This window comes from Lampetra planeri, chromosome 9, assembly GCF_965212315.1.
Source record: "Lampetra planeri chromosome 9, kcLamPlan1.2.h2, whole genome shotgun sequence".
NCBI lineage: Eukaryota > Metazoa > Chordata > Hyperoartia > Petromyzontiformes > Petromyzontidae > Lampetra > Lampetra planeri.
This window is the reverse complement of record NC_136115.1, coordinates 1610295-1624547: the sequence shown is the minus strand read 5'-3', so window position 1 is coordinate 1624547 and position 14253 is coordinate 1610295. Positions and strand designations below refer to the sequence as shown.

Below are 14253 nucleotides of genomic sequence, written 5' to 3'. Positions count from 1 at the left end.
AAGAGGTCGCTGCTGGTTTGGCAATGACGCTCGCACGCTCGCACCAACTTCCTCTGTCCCCGTGCTCACTGCGCAACGCGTGCCACGCGCCAGCGCGGGTGACGATAGCGAGAAAACCATCATCATCAGCAGCAGCATCAGCAGCAGCATCATCATCATCAGCAGCAGCAGCCATGATATATCTACTGCCCCGAACCGTATTTGTTGTCCTTCCACCGCACCTCCGATTAGAACGGTTGGCTACGGACGGCCCGAACCACGTTCATCACACACGCATGTGTACATCCCTCTGACAGCGACGACACCCTCAGCTACTCCCGACGCAATTCATCTGGCCGCGATCTCGAGCCCTGGCGATGTCGCTCATCGGTACATAGGCGCGTCCAGGGGTGCACGTGGTCAACATAGATGTGGCCTGGTCTGCGTTACGCCACAGCCGCCCACGTGTGTCAGTGTGGTCGATAGCGGGACTCGTGGCGAACGGTGTTGCAACAGATACTCGCAATATTCAACAAAGAATCTTACGAGGTGCCTTGGCTCCCACATCACCCAGCGCACGAGCCGATCGCTGAGCCGTAATGATAACTCCATCGCTTCCTTCCACCCGCTAGATCTCACAGACGAGTCTACGCTATTGCGCATGGCAGTACGAAGGGGGCTTCAGCAGAAAGAGAGTTCGTGTTGAAGTGCTGCTCCTCCTCTTCCATTGGAGGAGCGCAGGCCACAGTGGTTTACTATACAGCCCATAGTTGTGGGTTGCTAGGCCGCAATTGCACGATCGTGGCTTGTCTTTAACGTATTCCTGTGCAACTCGATGGGTCATCTACGCGTCTCCATGGGTCTCTGTGAATCTCCTCTGAGTCTCTGTGCATCTCTGTGTGTCTCTATGGGCTTACTGTGCGGTCCGTAGGGTGAGTTGCATGACCACAACCCCACGGCTGTTGACTGCCTCTTTAATGTCCCGCGTCTAAAGGTTGCAGCGGCCGGCACCGGACCATCCCTCGACGTCTTGTGATGCAACACAATCAACATGCAACAACAGCAACAAAGCCAACACGTTCGTCAATAACACCGAGGCCTTGAAGAGAAAGAAAAAAACAAGTATAGAATGGGCAACGCTTCGGGAAATGACCATTCTGCAACAGCACATAGAGAGGTCATGATACGAGCTCTGACACACGAGCTGTCTGGCGTGTCTGCTTCCTTCGGCGGTCATTCCGTCGATTGTCTCGATAAGAGGACTGCATTCCTTGTAGCGACGTGTCTGCTCAGGCTCACAAACTTAACTACTAAACTGTTAACTTTTATTATTTTACAAGGGAAGGCTCACTGAGCTACACAGCTTTTTTTACAGAAGCGACCTGGCTTATATTGAAATGTATAGCGGCCAAATACTCGAAACGAATTTTGATTCTGAATGTGGGGGTGAAAAACCCAGAGGACCCGGAGAAAAATCCACGCGAACACGGGAAAGAGCATGCAAACTACAATTGCACAGCAGGCGTCAAGGTCGAGATCGAACCCACGACCTCCTGTACACCAGGCGAGGTAGTTAACATCTCACCACTGTGGCGCCGTCCTTTTCGCGACAGTCAGAATGACGTCTCGCTCGCCGATGGTCTCTCGTCGACGTCTTTTCGTCTCTCCAGAGCCATCGCACGCGCGCGCTAAGCCAGGAGAAGACATAAACTAATCGTTGATTAATCGATTAATTTAGATGATAAGGTCTATCGACAAGTGCACGCATCGAATAAGAAACTACGCATTTTTTGACCGGTGTTGCAAGTGATTTGAAAATGCTCAACACATGATATCATTGTGGAACGTAATTTTTTGTTCCTGTGTAGTGTTATTGCTTATGCCTCAAAAGTACAGAAAATGGCTATTATTCCCCTCAATTTTTTTTTGTGACCAGGACATTGATATTTTGAAATTTACCTATTTTCCAGAACATTCCAGATAGATTCAGTGCTGAGTAAACTTGGAGTAACTTCTAGAACATTCTGGAACTTTCCAGTAATATAAATAGTCGTGTAAATACAGGTGGCCTTAAGCCCACCAGTTCAGTTTAGTTCCAGCTTCCTACGCTGTGTGAGGCGAAGGTCAAAGCCGGTGTCTTCGTCGGACCACAGATGAAGAAGATCCTGGACTGCAATGAATTTCCCAAGAAGCTCACTCGAAAGAAGAAAGCGGGTTGGAACAGCTTTGTCGCAGTGGTTCGTGGCTTCCTGGGCAATCACAAGGACGACAACTATGTGGAGCTGGTTGAGACTCTAGGTGAAGAACTACGGCACAATGGGCTGTAGGATGTCCCTCAAAGTCCATATCCTTGATGCTCATCTTGATAAATTCAAGGAGAACATGGGAGCGTACTCGGAGGAGCAAGGCGAGCACTTCCAACGGGATATACTGAACTTTGAATGCCGCTATCAAGGACAGTATAACGCGAACATGATGGGAGACTACATTTGGGGGCTGATTCGTGAAAGTGATTTACAGTATACTCGTAAATCTCGAAAAGCTACTCACTTCTAAATATTTAGTAGGAATTTTTTTTATTACTTTACTATAAATACATTTTAATTTTGATTCATGATTTTTTCTCACTTTATGTGAACGAAAAGACACAAATTCGCCAATTTTCTCATTGAAAATAGGTAAATTTAAAAATATCACTGCCTTGGTCACAAAAGCAAAGTTTACAGGGAATAATGGCCATTTTCTATACTTTTTAGGCATAAGCAATAACGAATTAACACTTACTACCCAGTAACAAAAATTGTGTTACATAGTGTATTCAAATCCATTCGTGTGTATGTTGTGAGCTGTTGAGTCTCGCGTTTCGTGCCGTTTGTACCTTTTCATGTGCATTGTCTTTCGCTTTTATCTCATTTTGCTCTGCCTAGTTCCGTCTTCTGCCCCATCATCATCCCATGGATAATTTGCATATCCTTTGCATTGCACGCACACCGCCGAATCTCACGCGCCCCATTCGATGCGTTTATCCCAACGTGGAGCTCGGCGGTGCACTTTTGTTTTTAATCGCCCCATCGTCACGTAACCTACAGCGACAATACAGAGGCGCTACGATCTTCATTATGGCGGGGGGGGGGGGCAGGGCTCCAGTCAAATATCTCCCTTTCTCCCCTATTCGTAGCCCGGTGCCGAGGCCCCTCCAGAGGGTGCTTGGTCTATTCCTCCCACGTTGAGCCAGAAATGTTGGCGGGGGTGTAGCAGAGGTAGGGGAGTACCCAGGCTTGCTGATGAACCGACTGCGGTGCGCACATTCATGCAGTCGATTTGTGGTGGGGGGCAGGGTGGAAGGGGCTAAGGCACCTGACCAGTGTCAGGTGCCTTAGCCCCTTACACCACAACAGAAGTTTTGTAACGAAGCAATGTTTCCCATGAACATGTTTCCGGACATGACAGCTCACAGCAGCCACCTCTGAGTCACCCACCGCAGGTCTGTCTCGGTGGCAAATGCGGGCGTTTGGATAAACATTTAAACGGGCTATCGTGGCACATGGCCAAAAATAATATGTAACACAAAAATTGGCAACCGAATATGTCGTTGAAAAAAATACCTTTATTTGATTGGAAACCAACAAAAAAATACCGAAAGTTTTTTACAAAAAATACACATGTAACAAAAAATATATAAATTGGTATTTCCACGCGTCATAATGGCAAAAACCACATTACAGATTGCACGAGTCCAAACGATATCGCCCTTCATCATCAAGAACATAACGTTCCAAATTCGTTTGCGATGAAGGATTGTAAACAGTAGCAGCTAGTTCATGGTGATTTTCCTGAGTGCAATAGTTTTTTTCACTGGTCATAAATATATAATATATTATATTTTAATACACATTAGTGTTGTACCTGTATCACAGACATTTCTCGTGAAACTTCACAGTCAAGTCTCCACTTCTTGCCGTCCAAATTCGACAAGCACACATCTTCTGCTATTTTCAAGAACAGTCGTGCTAAAGTTTTAGCGCACATAAATAAAATCGCACGCGCATTTAAAGCTGAAATGTATTCATCTGATGATGATTTCTGCCGATCAGACGAATTCAAACTTGAATTCACCACGGTCATTTACGACACACGATTTAAATTAGTAGACGATAGATAACGAGGGCAATACACTCAACATTTCGACGGTTGTTAAAACTTAACGGACACAAATGTGGAGCTGTATGCGTTAATCGTAACAACATGGGGAGCGGTATCACAGTGGTTAGCGTACTTCATCATGACCCCTAGCCACCAGATACCAGAGTTAGACTCAACCACGGATAACATCAGTGGCGAGTGACATCTACACCGATACCCATTCACCGCACCCGCACGACCAGCACGGGGAAGTTTGGTCAATCAACTCCCCACGGCCGACCTGGTGAGCGGGATGGCCTTTTTTGATTGATAAACCTAAGAAATGTCTCCTTTAACAACTTATTTGACATTTATTTTGTCACGAATTGTAAACTCTCGTCTTTTAAAAGTGTTCATAATAGCAGTGCGGTTGTCTATACTGTATTTTATATTCATGTGTATATATATATACCATACGTTAAATCTGTGTATAAAAATATAAGTTAACATTGACTTCATCAATCTCCGTACTGACATGTATATTGCACTTGTAATATATATAATATAAAAAAATAAAATCACGGCACTTTGCTTTCAGGTGAATAGCCAAGGTCACGGCCAAGTCATAAAAATCGGCCAAGTGCCGTTCATCAATTAATACAACGGCGGAACCACAGGTGCACGCCTCGGTTCTTTCCGATTGACAAATCGATGGGGAGTCCTGGAAAAAACAACCCCATAAATTATATTTATTAGATATTTTACTTAACACCCTTTCGCTGAGTTTGAGAAGCCGCGTTTTGGGATCGTTTGTCATTGCCACAGCTCTCTCTTCTGCACAGGCAGCAGTGCAACAACACAGAGCACCTGGTCGGTCAGTCACTCACATCGGCAGCCTCACCCAGCTGCCGTCCCGGGTTATCATTTCGCTGATGAAGTCATCTTAATAAAACTCAGAGCCACTAAAGGACAATCACGATGGCAATTTTTTTTTTAACAGGTTCTCGAACTTGAATCGTGATCACCACACCGCTTCTCCCCCTCCCGAAACTCCGGCAATCAGAGCGGCAGGGGAGCGAATGAACGAATGAAGTTACGCGGCTAGTCCCTCCCGGTCATTGGCGCAGGACGCGAGCGACCGCCAACGAAGGTCGTGCGGGCGATGGCAATGTTGACGATACTTCGCCCGCAGCATAGCTGGCAGGCGTTGCACATCACGCGCCGCTCGGCTTTAAAAGAAAAAAAACCCCAACAAACTACTGCGGGGAAACAGACATTGGCACGGGCAGAGCGGCCGAGTTTCCTTTATTTCGCTTTTGTTTACTTTCTGTAAACTCCGCGACTACGGCTGGGGCAGCTCTTCGTTACAGGGGCAGAAAATGACCCTGCCTGAAATTTAATAGACCTAAAAAATATATATAAACATTAATATTTCCAATGGCTCTCCATGATGCGTTTGTAGCACTGCACCACTCGTTGTTCGGTACGATGTCCGATATTTAGTCCGCATGCTGGGAAGCTTAATCAGGAACTGAATTCAGTTGTTGCTTGTTTTACTTGAGGGTTCCCTTAGGGATCATTCATAGTGAATGGCAAGTCACGTCGTGGGAGCTTCTACAGAAAAAAATTATGCACGAGGGTTCACAATGAAGCGCTGAACAGCACAACGCAAAATCCCTGCACAGTGGTAGCATTCGTAAACTATTTCAGCGATGACCCGTTAAGGATTTTAAAAAATAAATAATGATATATTATATACCATTTTACATCGGTACATCATACAAAAAAAAGAAACCCCACCAAACACCCAGTCCGAGTGGGGCATCTGGCGCGTTGCGACGTCGTTGCGACGATGTTTCCGCCATGTTTTATCCGCGGGGTACCAAGTAGGCAGCGTCTTGGCCTAGCAGAGCCTGCAGCCTCTTCCTCTCCTCACGCTCCTTCTTGCAGAGCGCCACGTACGCGGTCACCTGCGTGCGTGCGGATGACACAGAGGGCGATCGGTTAGAGCTCCGCGCATTCCCAGGACTTGCGGTGTCGCACCAGGGCCCAATTCAATGGGGGCCCGGGCCTGCTAGAGGCTTTAAATGGGGGGGGGGGGGGGGGGGGCCCTCTTAGTGAATGCAAACCATTTACTTAACTGTGGGACCACCACCACCCATGCCCGACGCCAAATGCTTCGACCAGTTTTTTGAATGCGATGTGCCAATTGTGAAGCCAAAAAAAAGTTCAAACCAACGTAACTGGCAGCCGTAATGCACGCGGCGATGCCGCAACTTGAATGACTCACATCACCCTATTAGGACAGTGCTACGTTGATGCATTCCAAGCGTTATCAAGCAGCGCGTCCCTATTGGTGCGCCCTCTGCGGCACGAACCCAGCGCGCGAGACGCATCATCGTGTTACCACAACAACTACTACGATGTCCCGACATACGTCAGGATGCGTAACGATGGCATGCACCCGCATGCATCCACATGTGACCGCAGGTGGGTTGCGGTTTCTAAAAATTACCACCCCGCACCCTGCTTTCCGTATGCGGCGGTGGCGGCTCTTGCTATGTTACTTCCCCCGGGATCTTTCCATAAACTCCACGCCTCCATAATCCAGGGTAACAGTGTGTGTTTGGGTTGTATTGTTTGGATTGTAGCCAGCAAGGGTGTACCGTGGGTCTGAACGGGCTGTGGTTGTAAGAAAGGAAATTCCGCCCTCTTGCCCCTGACCTCCCCCCCCACCACCCCCCCTCACCCACCCTGTGTCTAAACTCCCCTCCACTCTTTAGCCCATTAACTCGGCCACTCTGACCCGTGGGGCATGGAGCAGTTGCACCACCTGCACACTTGATAGGTATGCCACTCATAGCCAGCTGGTCGTGTATCTACGATAACATCGCGTCTACGCAGACGTCGCATCTACACTGATGAAACTCAAACGGTTTACGGGTAACCATTCCCATCTTGACGACTGCTGGAAATGGAGACAATGCCCAGTTTTTGCATCATCAAAGCTGCCCTCAATAAACCCCCTCCCTTCCTTGAGTCTTTGATTTGCGAGGGTTCTCAACTTAGTGCAGGGCCGCATGCACGCCACGCACAGTGGTGGCATCGTAACCTTACCTGCCAGTTCAAGGCCATGATCTTCTCCTGTGCCTTGCCCACATTGGCACGCAGGGCATTGCGCTCGCCGCACGTTTTCTTGTGCTCCTTCTTTTCCATGGCGAAGTCCTCCTCGTAGCACTTCACCTGGACGAGAAACACAAGGACCAAACGCGCGTAGGTCAGCGTGGAACCGAGGAGAGGGGGGATTGGGGGGGGCGTTTGGAGGTGGCCAGGAGACGGCACAGACGGCGGTAGGCTGACGAATGCATCTGTGTGGGTCTATTGAGCGTCATCTCCCTTGTATTACGTGGTGGGTTTTCATCGGTTACTCTGATTTCCAACCCACGTGCGAAGTCATGAATGGAATTGGCCAAACATCCGAATTGAACTATGACCCTCCCGGAAATAACAGTGTTGAGACTCAGGCTTTCTTGGGTAAATAATTGTCATCATTATTACTTATCACAGCAGAGAATCCTATTACTAAATGCCACTTAAACATTTTTTTGAACGGGTGACGTTCGTAATCTGGTCACGAAAGCACTTGTAAACTTAAACCCCAAACACATTCTCTCTGTACGATGCCGATCACACACTTTGGGAATTTTTGGTGCAATTTTATGATTAACGATATTCCGTTGCAGCCCTCACAAACGTCGCGGCTAATTCTCAACAACCCATGACCGTGCTCCAGTTTCTCAGCACAGACGTTGACGGTATTGCACAGAAATTCACAGTTATCGTCAAGCCTTTAAAACATGAGTCACAGCGCCGGTGACGAGCGTAATCTTATTTTTATTTTTTTCTCTCCCCTCCCGACCCAAGTGCCTGGGGCACCATGGTGGCAAGAAGTTGACTACCTCGCCTGCTATACAAGAGATCGTGGGTTTGATCCCGACCATAAAGCCTGTACTTTTTTTAATCGTGTGGATTATACATTTTCAACTGATAAGCTACTTCGTTGAGCTATCATTTGTGGCCAGGTGGCTTCTGAAAAGGGGCTATGGAGCTCAGTGGGCCTTACCTGGCAAACTAAAAAAAACTTAATAGTTTAATAGACCGGTGTAGAGGTGCGATCGATTACCTGCTGTCGGAGCAGCTCGTTCTGCGTTTCGATCTCCTCCCAGTGTGAGGTCGGCTCGGGTGCGGCCACGCATGCGTGCTGAGGCTGGGGCAGAGTCAGCGCATCCCCCAGAGCCTGTGAAAAACAGCAATGGGCGCGTGAGCACGGGGCGTCTGCGTTTGTTACCCTTCCCCCGCACCTCCGACTAGCACGGTTGGCTACGTACGGTGCGAAAGAAGTTCAACGTACACAGATACAATCGGCACATTTGTATCATTGCTCGGCAGTCCTGTTCACCATCATTTGCACCGTCTTGCTCTCTCCGTGTCATTGTCCAGCGGTGGATTTTTACGAAAGGGGGCTGCTGCAAGTATTGCTATCGGGCGCCAAGTATTCCTGGGTGACCGCGCCGCGTCGCCTTCATGCCGTGAGCGGCCAAGTGGCTCTCACCCGGTTGAGCCGAGCCACTTCGAGCACCAAACGACTCTCGCGATCCAGGGCCGCCTCCAGCTGCTCGTCTTTAGATGCCTCCATCTCTCTCCGCTGCTGCTGCTGCTGCTGCTGCTGCTGCGGGAACAAGAAGGGGGTGGGGGGGGCAAGAGACGTCAGCGAGATGTCAGCGAGACCTTCGCACGTGTCCAAAACGGCGCACCCAAGGCAGCGTGGCCCCAGAGAAGCCAAACCCTCCGTTGTTCCAGCACTAAGGGTTCTGCAATGCGGAGATGGGCACAGGGATCGATGTAGACGCAAACGGTCCCAGTGGTCAAGGAAATATACGTCTTGTTCGAGACATTTTTAATATTCAGAGCGATAGGAGGAGGTGCTAGGGTGGCTGGAGAAGACGGGTGTTTTTTTGTTAGAAAGAGGTTGTGGGTAAGACGGTAAAGGTGCAGCCCCTTCAATTAATCATCTCACGCCACTGCTGGCAGAAGGGCCTCCACAAGAGGCAGGGGTAGAGAGCTCCACCAGAGGGCGTTGTGACCGACGCTTCAACGCATGCCACACATCTTGGAAGATGTCTTAGCCAGCGTGGTTACATATTATAACATATCCATTCACACTCCCTGGTTGACAGAGACAGGTCTTATTTCATAAACTTTCCCACATCATCAATCTGAGCACAAACTCAGAGGAGTTGCAAGGAAAAATCGCCCGACGTGCGGGGGGAAGGGGCTTTTCAGACAGCGAAAGAAAATGAACTGCGGGGCTCCGTAAGGTGGGGGTGGGGTGGGGAGGAAATGGGACGGCGTAGAACAAAAATAAAAAAAACACGCGAGGTTGGGAAATTTTCTGGCGGCCAGCGCAGAAAGCCTGGAGCCAAAATATTTCACCGCTGGACGAGACATCTGATAAGTGCCCCAGCTCAGGAAGTCGAGCTAAGCTTTTGGATTTTCCCATTTTTGGCCGGGCAGCAGAGGGAGTGCGTGGGGGAGGGGGGTGTTAAATGTGCACCATGTCCATATGTAAGGAATTCGGAGCAGGCCAACACAAGCCCTAACAGGCATCTTTTTTCTACACACTGGAAATTCCACAAGGAGGGCAATTACCCTATGAGTGTGGTTTGGAGATAGTGGGGCCATATGGAATGGGGCAAGTGGGGCTCACCTGGTGGCTGGGTTGCTGTCGGCTGAACTCCGGCTCGGCTGAAGCTGAGCGAGCGTCGTGCAGTTTCTGTCTCAGTTCCCGTACCTGCGGCGCGCAACAAGACGGTTGACGATTTAGTAACAATCATCATGGTGAGAAATAATTAATTTGAGTGTTCCTATTTGTTACATGGTAAATCCCATATTATAGCCAATTACCCAGCTAGTTTGCTAAGGACATCCAGAACAAGAACAACAGCACACTTGCTCTACGTCTCTCCGTATGATGAATATAATGGACGGGCTCGCTTTGAAAGACAGTGGACAGACACGTACTTAGATGTTTACAGACGGACATGATACACGTGCCCATACACCCCGATGCAGATACATAGCTAAAGATACCCCCGTGTCATAAGCGAGCACCTATGAAGGCCACCAGGGTACAAGAAGGAGGGTAATGTGGCCAGGTACTGATGTTTACATACGTGGCACTGGGCGCTCGATTAATGCCAAAGTCGACCTAGGGGAGGGCCAGGACAGTTTTCGGGAATATTCCCAGTGTACTGCGTGCGTACGTTCTGAAGAGACGCCTACCTTTTTCTCGTAGCATTCCTTCATCAGGTGGTACTGCTTATCCCAGGCAATGTTGACGTCCAAAAGCTGGAAGAGAGAACAGCAACGCATATGTATAAGCGTTTACAAATTTGACGACAAAAGTGCCAGTGGCCACTTATCCACGTGTCAACTCTCTTGCAGCTCCTTTACTTGGTGTGGAAATATCAAACACGGCCTCCAACTCTCAGTCTTCTGTCAGCCTACTTCTGCCCCTCCCATCTCACTGCACTATTATGACATTACACACACACACGTAAAGTGTTCTGATCTGATCTGTAATAAAGTTCGTCTTTGAGTTCAGTACAGTGCACGCAGGCATATAGGCGTGCAGCCAGCTACCCGCATGGCTTTTGAAAATCGCGGCACCAAAACGCTCAACGTAATACACAACCCGCGAATTGAATACCTACGCGGTTTGCACAAAACATCGCACTGGCGGATCACGCCAAGGGCTTAATATCTCGCTTGGTATCTCCTTGCACGGAATGGCGTTGCGATTATCAGCATAAGTGACGTCCGCTGGCGTACAAGCCAGTTACGCCTACCCACTAGGACGACCCTGTATTAAACAGACATCTGGTAACCGCAAGCAACGTCCGAGCAAAGGTGAAGCGTGTGGTGGCGAGCCGATGTAAATTCTCGGAACAGCATCCCGGAAACGGACTGTCCCGTCGGAAATGAAACTCCGATATTTCTGCCTTGAGAAACCAGCCCAAAAGCATTGTTTGTGAAATAACCGAAGTGATTTAAAGCAAAACAAATAACCGTGCAGTTCCCTTGGACTTTCAGTTCCCTGTCGATCGGAAGTGAGAGAGAGGGGGGGGTAAAACAATCACTCCTGGCTCTCACCTCTCGCTTCTGCTCCTCCAAGACGCGAACTTTCGTCTCCAGTTCCCGGTTGGCAAGCACATTAGAGTCCCTGCGCATTTCGGGTTTGTTCTCCATCTAAGAAGGTGGCAACAAGCACACACACACACCTTGAATACGCAGCAAAGACAAAGACAAAGCCCTCCACCCCCGTAAAGCCTCAACAGACTGTTGGGGTAAGTGCTGTTAGCGAACACCTATGAAGGCCGGCACGGCACACGAGGGGGTGGGTGGCCAACAGCACGCCCGGCCGCCTTTGTCTCCACAGTGGCGATGTTTATGCACTGCACCAGGTACTCATTTGAGGCCGAGTCGACCTCGGGGGGGGGGGGGAACGACCGGTTCAGATAATCGTCACCGGTGTTGGTGGCCGTGAGCTCGGGTCGCCGAGTTCGTAGCGCAGCGCGCTAACCGCTACACTACCGCTCCCCACAATTCACACACACCCGCGTGGTTTAACACACGCTATTACTCTACCATGGGTCAGAAACCAAAATAACAAGCAGATATGTTTTTTCTTTCGAATTCGGTATTTTAAAAAAAAACCCTCTATATTTCCAGAGCCGCAATGCGCTGCGGTGGTGAATATACGAGACGGTGATTGTCCTTCATAGAATAACGTCCTTCATAGAATAACGTAGAATAAGCAGCCAGCGGTCCTTCAAGAGTTGCATGTGGTAGCGGAGCCACAGGCTGGCGACCCCCGTGTACAAGTACGGATCAACCAATAGCCCTCCCAGCCTCGGCGACCCGCATCCCCAGGGGCGCTGCACATTCACGGCGGACGTGCATCGGCCGCCGCACGGCTAAGAAGAGGCCAAGTTGGGAGCGGTGGCACAACGGTTGAGCGCGTTGCGTCGTGAACCCGATGGGACCGGGTGATATTTCCACGCTGACCGACGCGGTGAAGTAAGTAAAGCAACCTTCCCCCCATGAGCGACAAAGCGTGTTGTGGGGGGGGGGGGGTTTCATCCAGCAGTAGGCTGGCCAAGTGGATGTTTCTGTTTAAATCGCCGTCTGCCGTCCCAAAACGTCGCACCCCGCAGCTGCCGATCGCACAAATGTGGCCAGCTCCTACGTGAAGAGCCGTTGCCTTTCGATCACAAGTTCGGGGCGGAGGGGGGAGGGGAGCCCGTGGTGTCAAGCCGAGTTAATTATCCGAGTTTTAAACTCGAAAGCAAACAAATAGCGAATGCAATTAACCAATTTATTTATGTTGAACTTTGTTCGCACCGTACGTAACCAACCGTGCTAATCGGAGGTGCGGGGGCGGGGATGGACAAACTAAACACAAACAGCAGTTCTCAAGAAATTCGTGCTCAATACAGGCGAGCTAAAAGTGCAGTGCCAGCGGCGTTCCAGACGTATTCATTATAAACGTACTATCCGCATTAGTACGATTGGGTATGTGTGTGTGTGTGTTTAACGTGTGCATGCATCCACAGTGTGTGCGCGTTAACATATATAACGTGCGTATGTACACACAGCAAGACGTATGCATGGTGTGTTTACATGTAAATAATGTAGGTACTGTACAATTTTAGCGTGTGTCTAGTGGCAGGCGCGTCTGTCTGTACGTATCAAGTACCACGTAGACCACAGGCGTCTCTGCCTGGCTTTACAACCGCACACAAAGACAAAGCCCCCCCCAGATAGCCTGACCGGACCGTTCGAGCAAGTGCCGTGAGCGGCAAGCACAGCGCACACACACCACGTAACCACAATCATGACAACGCTGACTAACAGCCCACGTATAACAGTGTCTTTCACAAAGAACCTTACCTGTGTTTAGTAGTATAGCAGTGATGGACTTTGGTACTTGTTAGACTATATTTCTCCGCTTTGACACGTAAATGTCAAAATACGTTGAGAGCTGTAGTACACAGCCGGCTGAATAGTCTCGCTGGTTCCTTCCTCAACCCCTCTGAGCTTACTGCGGCACGGCAAGGCGACTCGTGCTCTTTATTGCCAACGAACGCAGGCGTGGCCAAGCCTCGTGAGTCACGGCGAGTTCCCGGGGGGGGGGGTGGGGCACGGCGCAAAGCCCATTGTACAACACGTGCATTCCCGGTTCGAACTGGCAAATCCCGTCCAGCACCACCAATACCCCTCCCCCCCCCATCACCGATGTTGCGGTTTGTGGGAATAACAAATGGTCATATCGAAAGCGTCGTGACTGCACCGTTTACGCATAGCGAGGGAACTCAGCAATATGCCCAAGACGCATGCAAATGTACGTCGGCGGCGATTGTTCGTCATTGATGAAGTGCGTGCAGCCATTTGGCCGATAAAGCAAATCGAAAAAAAAATAGCTTTAGCTTGGGTATTAAAGTGTGTGGAGTTTTCATCGTGACTATCAGCAGGAGCAGATGTTGTTGAATATCCACTGCTGGATGTGTCTCTCCACCGCTGGATGAATGCCGCGTCCAACAAGCCCCGCGATCCGGCGATGTAACATTTTTTGAACGTGTTATATAAACAAATATATATAAATAGATATTTTTGTTTGTTCAGCTTATTGGCGAGTCGTGCCCAGGAACAGCCAGGCTGCCAAATGGCACGAGTGACGTTGTCGTAAAGTGGCTCCGCTTTCGCGGGCGGGTCGAGGTCTCTAACTCTCGCAAGAGAGACGCACACGCGGAGACTGGGAAACGTCGAGGCAGATCGACGCAGAGGGGAGAGATGAAGACTTTTACAGAGATATTCAGAATCAGAACCTTTCATAATCGTGATTTGGACTGCAGGAGGGATCCAATGAGCTATGAAGATCCCTTTTCACAGATGTGCAGTATGGCCGGGTCGGCGAGTTACATGAATAGCGAGAGACAGAGATGGCCACAGAGCACGTGAAACGCAAAGACAAATATGTCCCGTGTAGCCTTAATAGACTGTTGGGGCACGCGCAGGGAGCGAACACCTATT

General features: G+C 49.5%; 1 protein-coding gene across 4 annotated transcripts; it reads right to left on the bottom strand.

Moving 5' to 3' along the window:
- Positions 1-3568: 3568 nt before the first annotated feature.
- LOC144720539 (TNFAIP3-interacting protein 3-like) lies at positions 3569-13274 on the bottom strand. 4 transcript variants are annotated; one of them, XM_078597323.1, is made up of 8 exons: positions 13114-13274; positions 11314-11409; positions 10444-10509; positions 9869-9952; positions 8714-8830; positions 8285-8398; positions 7219-7344; positions 3569-6071 (listed from the first exon to the last, which is right to left on the bottom strand). In XM_078597323.1, the coding sequence occupies exons 2-8, from the start codon at positions 11407-11409 to the stop codon at positions 5970-5972; spliced, it is 705 nt and encodes a 234-aa protein (XP_078453449.1). In that variant the 5' UTR covers positions 13114-13274; the 3' UTR covers positions 3569-5969. The 4 variants fall into 4 exon arrangements, with proteins under 4 accessions (XP_078453449.1, XP_078453450.1, XP_078453451.1 ...); XM_078597324.1 differs by having other exon boundaries at positions 8714-8827; XM_078597325.1 differs by having other exon boundaries at positions 8714-8824.
- Between the last annotated feature and the right edge of the window lie 979 nt (positions 13275-14253).